At 40.7% G+C, this 12176-nt stretch overlaps 1 protein-coding gene across 3 annotated transcripts in view; it reads left to right on the top strand.

Annotated features, from left to right (window-relative positions):
- Window positions 1-12176, top strand: part of SRGAP2 (SLIT-ROBO Rho GTPase activating protein 2) — a 106580-nt gene that overhangs the window by 50744 nt on the left and 43660 nt on the right. For all 3 annotated transcript variants that reach the window (XM_009577360.1, XM_009577361.1, XM_009577359.1), the window contains exon 4: window positions 10158-10220. In XM_009577360.1, the coding sequence (XP_009575655.1) occupies window positions 10158-10220 (63 nt within the window). The remainder of the gene's footprint in view (window positions 1-10157; window positions 10221-12176) is intronic.

The raw sequence follows: 12176 nt of genomic DNA, 5'->3' as shown, positions 1-12176 counted from the left end.
CCTCTCGGATTTGTTTACTTCCTCGGTTTGCTCTCCCTGCAAAACCTTTACATGTCTGAGCGCTGGGCTGTTTGCACCAAACATGGTTTTACATCCTACTGGAAACTTGCAACCTAAAGTATAGGTGTTCTTTGAACACTGTACTCTTTCTGTGCTCTCTGTTTTGGTTCCTCCTGAGGAAACACTTTTAAATTTCAGTAAAAGATGTCATCAATAAGGGGCTTGCTGCTAGAGCAGTCTTGCAGATGAATCCCGTTGGCATCGGTGGGGATCTGGCATTTGGCTTCAGCAGCACCGCTGGCCCCAGGAATGGTGTCAGTGCAATTCTGTGCTACTAGAGAAGAAAAAGAAGATAAATGGTGAATTAAATAACCGCTCTCTCGAGCAAGTAAAACTGGGAGGGAACTGGTGGAATTGTCCTAATAACAAATCGTTACACCTTGGGAAGGAAGTAATATTTTCTTATTTGTCCAACAGTTAATGATTTAGCCCTGGGTTTCGTACAAGGTTGAAGTTGAAAGCCCGTGTGCCAACCTGGCATTGCTATTCTGATCACCTCTCCCTCTCCTGGAAGACCGTCCTGCTTTGATGTCAGCGCCTGTTCTCATGCACGCTCCTTTTCATTCCTCCATCTACTTTGGTAGAGAGCACTCCTTTGATTTCTTCCTGCTTATCCTCCTTCAGCGTGGCCCTTTTATTTATATATTTATACACATATATTCAAAGTATTTTTCCATTTGAGCTGATTCCCCTTTTGATTCCCCCTTTTCTCCCTCTTAAAAGAATGGACTGTGGAAGCCTCAGTCACTTTGAGTAGTTTCTGAACAAACTGATTTTTTTTTTCCAACTTGACAGATTTTTACGTAACAAAATTGTGAAGTAATTGGAAAGTGTTAATAGGCAGAAAGGCAGATTTATTCTGCATATGCATAAGTTCCTGTGTCTAGACGGACCTCAGGACAGGCAGTGGCTGTTATCGGCTGCTTTCTAGAACTGTCTCTCTAAACAAGGACAGGTACCTTCTCAGCATCTGCCTGCCGTGCTGTACATGGACCTTTCATGCAGCATTGGTCCTACTGCATTTAAAACATACATCTTCTGCTCTATTTTTAACTTGGGGCTCCTTGCCAGCAGTGTTAACTGGGAGGCTCACTGGAGATGCTCGGAGCAGTAACCCTCTCCTGCCCTGCTTTCTGGCTCATTCAGGTAGACGTGTCCTCTCGGTATAGAGTAGTTGGGACAGGGAGGGGTGGTTGCCCTACAAATCTTGCTCTGAGAGCGTAGCATTCCTTTACACTATTGTATCAAATTCAGTTATGATATTTATGGGGAGAAAACCCTGTAAGGAATGAAGAAAACAAAACTGAGGATTTGAAATTTGCTTCCTGTTTAATACCTTTGATCGTGGAAAAAAACAGTTTATCTACCAGTACACTGCACAGTGTTTGGTGTGAAATGAAAAATCCGCAATGAGTTGGTTAAAAGCCTTGCAGTAATCAAGGAAGAAGAATTATTAGTTCTCTTAAGGGGTCCTGCATAAGATGACCTACTTTACAGCTGCAGTATGTCTCATTGCTGCATTGGTACCAGAATATGAAAAATCTTAAAATACACCACACATGGAAAAGCCACGCACTTGAAAGAAATGCACTGGCAAAAATGCTGGGCATTTGTAAAAATATTTCTCCATAACAGTGTAAACACATAAATATACAAATGCCATAAGTAAAACTGTCACTGAGGAGCAGAGTTGGTAAGTACATGCTATATCCCTGCTCTCACACTTGCATCCTTACCCACTGCGTCTTCCTCTGCCTTAGGTGCCTTAGGCAATAGTCATGTTGAGTTCTGTTTTCCCAAAAGTTAAAGGACACAGAGACCTGTTGTGAAATGATACTTTCTGATTTCTCATTGGGGAAATGAAATCTCCTGGTTTTCCTACCTGCTTATTTTTAGAACAAGTGGGAGAGGGAGTGAAATAATTTGTGTGGTGCTGTTATCTGAGTTAGCAGTACATAAATCTGCTTCTGAGTTAGAGATTTGATTCCCCCTACCTGTAATTGCAGTGGATGGTTTCTGTTACGCTGCTAACACTTTGTACCTGGTCAGATACAATGATGTGATCAGAGTCTGTTGCCCAGGATGATGTACTGAATACCAAAGGCTACAGCTGGAGTAATTTTACTACACATGTTACAGACTAAAAATGTCACTCCTGCATATAGATTGGGCAAGGAATATGATGCATTTGGCCCTTTTTAATGTGTGAAAGTAGTCCATTGTTACTGCATTTTGTTTCCAGTTTCCTGTATGCTTTTGTTGTCTTCACTACACCAGAATGCTCGTCTTTATTTTGCTGCAGTGTGAATTCAGGTCAGCCAGGAACAAGGTAACAGCATTTTTACACTTCAGGTTGTTCATCTGACTCTGATCCCTCCAGTCAGTTTTTCCTAGAGATAAATCACAGCACTTTGAAAAAGGCTATTGGGGGAAGTCCCTAGCACAAAGCTGTCGTGCAGAGCATTAAAACTGTGATCAGAATTACAGAATGTTACTTCCAATATTTTACAGGACTTCACCACTTGCTGGTAGGTCTTGCCACCTTCTGAAACCCATTTCACATGCGGCTCCTTCAGTGAAGGCAAATGTAGCTGGCTTCACAACAAGAATAATGCTCTCAGCCATAAAATTGCTTGGTTTGTTGGGATTGAGTGTCTGAAGCCCAAGATTCAATTGGATCAGCACAGAATTCTGCAAAGAAAAAAAAGGAGAAAAAGGGGTTGTTCGGAAGCAACTCTTTCAGCCCAGAGTATGGGAGGCAGCAGTGTGACGTGGTTTCATGTAGGAATGGCTTTTCAGAGTACAGTATTCCGCTGTAATAAGGAAAATTCCTTATTACTGACATAGTGGTGAAACAAATCACTAGTGAAATGGTGGAGAAAACTAGATGATACAACTGTAATTTAAATATGACTGACCAATGCATAATGGATCATTAAACTGGAAACTGATGATCTATCACCCAAAATATGCATGTATATTGTATGACATAGATTTTGTTTTCCTAGCTTTTCTTTAAATTCTGGAGAGTTTGAAGCTTTAAAGGAAGTTTTACGGAATTCCTGTTCTGTCGGGCCATGTGATAATGGCCAAGTACTTTATCCATGAAAGTTGTGAGAGAAAAGTGCATAAAACTTGCACAGGCTACCGGTAGGTTACAGGCTTAATTGAGAGTACATCCTTGTAGAATAAGGGGTACGTTTGTAACAAGTGAATCGGACTGATGGTGATGATGGAGTACTTCTGTATAGTGAAGCTAGTTGATTGTTTAGATGAGAACATGAAGGTGATACATCATATTTGCTGCTGCATGCAAATGAATTAAAGGCAGGCCTGTTTAAAAGAAAAAAAAGAACATTATCAAGAATCTACCTATAAAGAATTCTAAACTTTAAATAGCAAATTCTATTTCAGTGCTACATGTATGATCTTGGAAAATTTTACCTGGCAAGCCTTCTCTTTAACAAACTTTGTAAGTAGATGTTAACTAATGCATAATAAATACCCTGTATTGTAACCTTGATTTAGACAGGAATAAAAAGGATCTTGCACTTCTGCCAATTTCCCCACTGGTCTCAGCAAGTGGTCTCAATCCACTTGCCTCCCAGCTCCCACTGTTGATTCAAAAAACATGAGAACATTTTATGTTTGTTTTCGACCTATGTATATTTAATTATTCCTTTTTAAAAGATGTAGAGAAATGGTCTTGTTAGAGAGCTGTTTTCAGAATCAGCAGATTTGGGTTCCAGTTCCAGCCCTGCCACTAGCTGACATAATTTTAGGCAACGTATTAGATAAAATCTCTTATCTCAATGTGTTACGCATTCACCCACCAATGGTTTCTGAGTGCTTCCTTGCTGTTGTTGAGTTTATACAGAAAGCATCTCGTGAACTTCACGGCATGTTTGTTTTGAAGCCGTACCATCTTTCTATCAGATTTGGAATTGCGTTACTGAGGCTTGAGATCCGGGGCATAAAATGTTGACAGCATTCCTTAGCTCTCATATTTATTATCCCCCCTAAATATTTTGAAGCTGAAGTCGTTAATGTTTGGTGGAATGCGGAACAGCCAAGCGAGTGCTGCAGTAGATCCCAAAAACATCTTGATTAAATTAGAGGGGAGGTGGAGGGGAGGAGGGCTGGAACAAAGAGGCCGTTGAGAAGCTGGCACGGCGTACTGGGAATTTATGTTCCAGCGAGGGGTGGCAGCAACCTACAGCTCTGCACATGGTGCATATACACCCTGTTGTAACAAAGGAGTATGTGTGCATGTGTGAGCGTGTATGTGTATGCATGTGCACGCACGCACACTTAGGGCAGCTTCTTTTGCTTTCTTGTTTTGGGCTGAAGAAAAGGCTTGAGAAAGGCATCTTGCGAGAAAAATATTGAGGTTGCAAGTTAGCACTCCTGGGCAACAGTTACTGTTGTCACCTTGCTCAAATAACTTTCTTGTTCTCTTGGGTGCTGTTGATAATTTTCCTGATTTGCAGACAAAAGGAAGCCTGTGTTTATGACTGATCAGGGCAGCACAGGTGAGGTTGTGCTGGCGCCCTGCTCTCCCCCTTCCCCAGCCTCAGGCGTGCGGTGGGCTCCCATGCTGTGCCATCTTCCAAGAGCATTAATGATGCATATCAAACTAGATAATCTCCCAGATCAAGAGGACAAGTGTTTAGCCCTGATGGGATAAGAAAGAGACAAGGTTTGTGGGGACACCCCCTCCCCACATACACACACAGTTTATTACTGAAGCCAATTAGATAAGATTTTGTTGCACAAGCCTTTCCTCAGGCTTTTTAAGGGATGTGCAGATAGACTCCAGTTGCAGGTACAGCCAGGAATAGATAATAATAAAATTTATCAGATTTTCTTTTGCTTTTGTTTATTGCTTTTTCCTGGAAGATTGTTTACAAAATAAATCATTCTAAACTCTGTCTGCCTTTGAAAAACATTATATAGAATTTGATGTTGAAATAGAAATTGATATCTGGAGACGTTTGCAACTGTGGAGACTATGTTGTTGTTTTTCCTTGGCATGGATTTTATTCGTAATTCCACGCCACATTCTAGCGTGATTTTGAAATCTTTTATGCCTGTATGGCAATGGTTAAGATCAGCAGCCTTTAATCTGGACGCACTTTGAACTCCATGGGACCTCAGAAAAGTTCTCTGTGTGCATCGAGTCCACCAGCCTCTACAACACTTGAGCAACAGCTTTTTTGCTAATGTCTGAGGCATTTTCTTTTGACTTTCCCAAGGTAACCATTCTGCTTCCTCCAATGTATTTTCATTTATCAGGGTCAACTAGCTCAGCTTTTTTCTCCTAAACCTTTTTTTTTTGTGGAATCAGTACGGGGAGCAGCATTACATTAACAGTGTTCATCACATAGCTCTTGTTTTCATGACACCTGTGATCTATCTTACCTTCATCTTAATGTAAGGTTTTTTCCAGTCCAGCAATCTGGCAGTTTCTTTCTTGAGAGCTCATTTGGAAGCACAAAGAGTTTTGTGTTTTGACAATTTGGCACTTACACTTCTTTTCTTCTTCAACCTGAATATGTATTAAAATATTCATTTTAATCTATTTCGCATAATTGATGCTTCAGCAGTTTGTACAGTGAATGAGCAATTTTATGCAAGAAATTAGCAAATGGGCTGAAAAGAGCCGGGTGAAAGGCAGATGATTGGTCCAGTCCAGGCAGTTTAACCAGCACAGTGAAGCGTGCTGCTGAAAAGCTCCTTCTGTGTGAAAAGTTCAGCGCTCAGGGCATTTAAAACAGACCCAGCCAGTCACTTCCATTAATCATCTCCAATGTTGAGAAAAAGGCAGTCATAAAATCTTTGCGACCTATATCACTGCAGTGATAAGCAGCAGCTTCAGCTTCTTTTCTGCTTTCAGAGATGGAAAAAATGTAGATCTTGTTTCTGCAAACTCTCTTGGAGATTGGGAATCACCAACTTTTTTCTTTTCTTTAAATTAAAGACTCCTCAGAAAAAGCAGGATGCTCCCCTTCGTCAGCGTTTGTGTCAGACCCTTGTTTTTCCAGTAGCACATCTGGCCACCTGGGGAGCAGGCTGAGGAACGTGGGACTGGAACGTATGAAAATGCAAAGGACCTGACCTTGGATGCTTCTGCTTGTACGTCCCACTGCACTGCCAACAGTGCAATGCCAGGCTGGTCTGAATGGGTCACAACATACGTAAACAGTCTGTAATAAAACATCTGTCATCTCAGAAACACAGTAAACTTTGAGCACTGCTGAACTGGATGGTATTCAAAAAAGGATAATTTAAAATTAAATTATTGAAATTGAATTAGATAATCTTTCTCTTTTTGCTTTTTAATTTATCAGTATGGTTTTTTTCCTCATGGCTTAACGCTATCTTGAGTTCTCAGGCAGAAATGCTGGTTTAAGTGTGGGTCTGTCTGCATTACCTCTTTATCTTTTTCTTTTCCTGAACTTTGTAGGCATAAATAATCTTGAACCTATCAAATTTGCTTGACCCAGTAGATATTACATACTTCTAACATGCAGAGCATGAAGGTTCAATCAGGCAAACGCTGCCTTAGTAGGTAGTGAATGAGTAAAATCTATAAAGTGGATAAAGTTATTCTTGTTACATGTAGATGGATTTGCACTTTCTAATTAGTGGGAAAATGTGGAGAAAACATAATTATTAGATTATGAGTATTTAAGCCTGCCTGTTTTTTTGTGAATAGAAATGTTAGTGTAGAGAGACAAGACGTCTGCTCTCTTCCTTGGCTTCTCCAATTATTCACCTGGATGTCTTTTATTAATAAAATCTCAGAAAAAGTGGAATTCGGTGTGCTTTATCTCTTTCCTGCATCTCAGAATGATTAAAGCTCTGAAATTGTAGACAGGGATTTGAAAACATTAAAGATTGTACTGCAAAAGCTAAGACTGCATTTCTGAGATTTCTGTCATTAAATGCTAGTAACTGTTCGGATTTTTTCTGGTTAAACATTTTATAGGAACAAAGCTGTTGAAGCTGGCTGGCTCCCGTGCAGCCCAAGCAGAGACATCATTAGTGAATGTCACTTGGAGATGGATCCGTCCTTTCCATCCGGATAGTGCGTGCGGTCAGGTTTTTTGTTTTTGACAAGGTAACAAATCCCGGTGTGTCTGTCTGCTCCCATCTCTCTGTCCGTTGGAGGAAATTGTACAACGAAAACCTTGGGGATAGACCTCATCCCCATAGCTTTTCCCTGCACTCTCTGGAGCTGCTGGTACGATTCCTTGCCTTCCACCAGACAGAGAGAAACATTATGTCCGATGGCTGACAAAGGCAGCTCTGTTTTATACTTCTCTCCCCACCCCCGTTTCCCGCTATCTGGTACCCAGCTTACGAGGTTGACTCGAAGTGTGGTGGGCTGTGCCACGCTTCATGTAAGAAATAATTGCCCATTATCCGTAAGTTTGGGTTTTTTGAGGGAGCTTTCCCCTTCAATTGTGTTTTTGGCCCAGTATATGGTTTCATAAATAGTTGATGATTGATCTGTGCCATTTCCCCTCCTCTTCCTTTTTTTACCTTAAAGGGTGCATTGTATAATGCTCTGAACCCAACAGCTCTGGTATTTTTATAATATGTGGCAATCTCTGCTGCTTGCTACAAGGCTGGGATGATAACCAGCTCCCCATCAGAATGGATATGGATTTTCCTGGAATTTCAAAGGGGTGATTGGGCGTGATAATGTGTGACACAGAACAGGGTTGAAGCAGTTAAGTTAAAACCATTTCAGCAGCCTGTTCGGGTGAACAGGATAACAGTTGGGACATCACTTCTTGGAGTCTTCAGCAGCAAAAGAGGGAAACATCTGTTTGGGTCTAACTGTAACTTTATTGGGTTTAATCTTTTTCAATAACTGTAGGCTGAAAGATGTAAATTGTATTAGAAATACAGAGATTTTTCTTGATCATTTATACTCCTGCGATAGAAAAAGCGGATTTGTTAAGGTTTGTGTGCATGGCAGTGTTGTGCCGTGGCAGCTGGAGATGGCAAGGCTGGAGTGTGCGGCTGCACTTTTGCTTTGCTTTGCAAGGAGTGTCAGCAAATGCTGGCTCAATGTGCTTTTTGATGTGTCTGAATTTCTAGCTTTTCTCATGGAAGCTCTTCAGAATGCGAACAGTGTCAGTTTTAGCATGAAATCCTATCTCTAATGAAGTGAAGATTAATCGTACCATGATTAAGTTGCTTCGCCCTCCTTTGCATACAAGCTACATGGCATGCAGAAATGCCTCTTCAAAGAGGGCTTTGCATACAGAGGTGCCGTCCATTGGTAATTATAGATGCGCATCTTTGGACATTCCAGTGTTTTTATTAAAAAAACAGAAGCTTATCTGTTCCTGTATTTAGCTAAAGCCAAATGTGTGCCAGCACCAGTTCTTCATGCAGTAGTTGAGTCCAATTGCATACAACATAGAAGTGCTGGCTGCTTGTTACCTAGCAGGGAGTTTAAATAAGTAAATATATTTTTAAAATCTGAGACTCAGCTGCAGGCTAGTTTGGGTGTCAGCTAGTTTTGACAACCAGTCATGTCTATCTGCACCTTTTTTTTGTTTTCATTCTACTGTTTTAGTGAAGGAAACAAGTTCATGAGTCATATAGCCTTAGGTTTAACTAGGCAGTGGACTAATGCAAGTGTCCCCCAGGACAGAATGATTTGTATTGATATGGTTAAATTGTATTGTAATCCTTGTAGTTTTTTTTAAAAAAAAAAAAGCCAGTTACTTTGTCTATTGAGGTAAATCCTATATTGATTTAAAATTTGAAGCGAAGTGGGAATGTAAAGCCCTGTCAGAGTAATTTTTTTTTTTCCCCAATATTGATGTGGTGGTTCTTTTTGTGATGAAATACAGAAGTGAAGGAACATTTGCCAGAGGAGGCTAGAGGGTGTAGCAGGCTATCATGGTGTTTGTGGAAGAACAGGTAAACTTTTGGTAAATCTCATGGAGACTTAAGGAGAGATTGTGCATCTGAAAGCATGTACTCTTTTTTGTTTGTTTTTTAAACTCTGGCTTTATCATACAAAACTAAAAAATAAATACATTGACATTAACACTGCGCTCAAAAACAGACTGTGGCTCTGTGTGGTCTTTCAAATACAGTCAGCACAAACTCTAGTTGGATCAAAGCATCTCCTGCAGTACCAACAGGCAAAAAGACCTGCTGTCTAGGACATCTCCCTGCTCCTCCAAACCTCTCTGTGACAAACACTGCTTCTTCAGCAAGCACTCCATATCCAAAAGTATCCAAGAGTGACTGTTGCCCTAGTGAATCTGGTAAATAGATAATAATCTGTGCACAAGGCTTATCAAGTGAGAGCTAGCAGACAGTGCGGTAAGGTTTCCCTCCTGGATCTGTCTCCATAAGTTGTAACACCTTGCCAGACCCTATCTGAGCAACCTCGTTTCCTCAAGAATTGTTATGATGGGGTGGAACTGGCAACTCGTGATGTGCATGTGGTCAAGGGAAAAGGAATAAGGATAGGAGGGGCTGGCAGGCAGTACCGAAGGGCTGGGAGTGAGATGTAAGGTCAAAGGAAAGAGCAGCAGGACTGCCTAGAGAGATGGGAGTGTGAAGGAGGTGGTGGCCTGCTGTCATCACAGCCTCGGAGTCTGGCTTTGTCAAGGAGGTACCTTACATCAGCAAAACTGAAGTATTACCTGTTTTGTCATATGATGTTCAATAAAGGAAGATCATTCCTGTTGGCTTTCTTATCCTGCCTTTCTTCAGCTTCCATACCAAGCTGTCCTATATTCATATTCTTACTTGATCCTGCTAAAATGGGCAAATCTATGTGTTTCCAGGCTTGTAATATTGAAAATCCCACGTTGTCTGGAAATTCCCCTGTCTCCATACTGTAAGGCTTTTCTGACTGTGCTTATATAACATTTCAGTTTATTAATACTGTTTGTGCAATTTGACCAGCTGCTCTGGGCTGAGCAGCTATTGGATTTGCTAGCATAAATAGTGGTGCTTAATTGAGCCTAAATTATTTGTAGATGCGGAGCATGCTTACTTCCTCCGCCTTTTTACCATCTTCCCCAATTAACTTTCATTTCTCTGTTTTGTTGCAGAGCAAGGAAGTGGGATTGCAGCTCCAGGAAGACTTGATGAAGGTCTTGAATGAACTCTACACGGTAAATCAAACTGACTTCTTGGCATCTGCAATTTCCATCTCCATTTCAGGCAGAAGGAAGAAGTATTTGACTTCTCCCAGCCTGCTCTTACAGCAGAGACTGAGCACCAAGACTGATAAATGTCTGCAGTCTTTGCAGTTTGAGGCAGCTTGTGTTCACCAGTCTATAGAGCACCATAAATCTTACTTTTTCACTCTATCCTTACATTGTTCCAGCTCTGTAAGTGTTGGCTCCGCTTCTCAAAGATCTCACCTTAGCACACACCTGCTACTAGCTGCAGTGTTGGTTTTAAAAAGAGTAAGAGATATTAGAATTATTTCCAAATGCACTAAAAATCTTCAATCCGTGGTTTTGTGTGGTCTGAGCATACAAAAGGCAGCATACAGCTTCAGTGGGGGGACCTACTGTGTTTATTTGTTCCTCAACTCTTTCAGCAAAACAGCTCCCTTTAGAGTAATAGTCTTCCATCTGTGCTTTTTGCTTCTCAGTATATCCATTGGAGACACCAAGAAAGAGGCATTGCCTCAGGAAGGAGAAGGAATGTGTTCATAAAAGTTCATATGCTGCTTGGGGATTTTTCTCCTTACGTAGATGAATGGAAAAGCTTGTTGTTTGATTAAATTTTTGCTTTCTGCAGCTGTTACTGAGCTAGTTCTTGTTTTAAAAGCAGAACCTACACACGGTTTTGTTGCTCAAAATGTCTTTTCTTTTGTCCTCCCCTAATGATATATTGGGTCATTATACTGAGGTACATGTTACTACCTTCATTCTTTCAAAAGATGATCCAGGGATATTTCTTGAGCCATATCAGTCTTGTGATGAAATTCGGTATTAATATCAATGCTAACGTATGGGGGGGTGTCCCTGAAATTTCCCGTATCAACAAAAGGTATAGAAGGAAATTGCTTCATTAGAGCATTGACGCTAAATATTCAGACTAATCTTTTAGGAAAAAAGGGAGCTTAGGAGTAGGAAAAGGGAATTCATTATGCGCCAATGTTCTTGCTGCTGAAGTGGCGGTTGAAGAGTTGAGACTGTGAATCCAGTTTATGATTTTCCTCATTTTCTGCATTAGAGTGTTTAGCATTACTGAGTCTTTTCTGTGGGCAAAGAGGGTTTGTGTTCCCCAACAGGAAAGCCAAGAACGAGCAGTACGGTGGGAGCTGGAGGCATTTTGAAGCTGACCTGTGTTCGATGTACTGTCGCTGTAGTTGTTAGTACAGTCTTGGTTTACAATAGTATGAGCAAACTGTGTTGTGCTCATGTTCCTGAAAGGCAGAGTATTTACTTTGGGTATGAAGGTGGCTTTGTAAATGTAGCAGTGCCTTTGTGAATGTCATCAGCGCTGCCTACTCTAGAAATTATTTTTTATTTGAGGGCACAATCTGATTCAATTTTTCAGTCATGTACTTGGATAGGATCCTAAGGAAGAATATAGAGCTGTCTCTAAACACAGACTTTTAGGGACTGAGATTTATTTCTAATCCAAGTTCACATGGCATTTAAGTTGATAAGGTGACTGGTTAGTGGATTTTACATAGACATAGGTAATAATTTCTGCTTGCCAGGCTCTGACAGATCATCGAGCCAAATACTGAGTCCTGATAATTTCTCTATCACTGGAAGGAAGATCTTCCAGAATTCAGTCTTTGATAACCAAAGCTGGGGTATTAACTTTTTTAATGTCAGTTCTAGGAACCTGGTGTCTATTTATTCATTCCTTCTGCTGTAAAATTTTAAATTGTCCCTTCACCAGAAAATTTCTTTTCCTTTGAAAACGCTGCTTCTGCTCATCATATTAAAAGATATTTCTTGCTGGACTCAATTTAATCACTGGTGGAATTGCTTTCATTGGTACTTTAAGAAGTACTTCCACAAACTAACCTCTTGTTCTGCTGGGTATCTAAAGGATTGGCAGAATTCATGTTTTCAGGCAAAATGCATGTCCATGAAAAT

The sequence above is a fragment of the Fulmarus glacialis genome, unplaced genomic scaffold (genome assembly GCF_000690835.1).
Source record: "Fulmarus glacialis isolate BGI_N327 unplaced genomic scaffold, ASM69083v1 scaffold5165, whole genome shotgun sequence".
NCBI classification, from domain to species: Eukaryota; Metazoa; Chordata; class Aves; order Procellariiformes; family Procellariidae; genus Fulmarus; species Fulmarus glacialis.
Note: the sequence above shows the minus strand (reverse complement) of the source record. Positions and strands in the feature narration are given on the sequence as shown.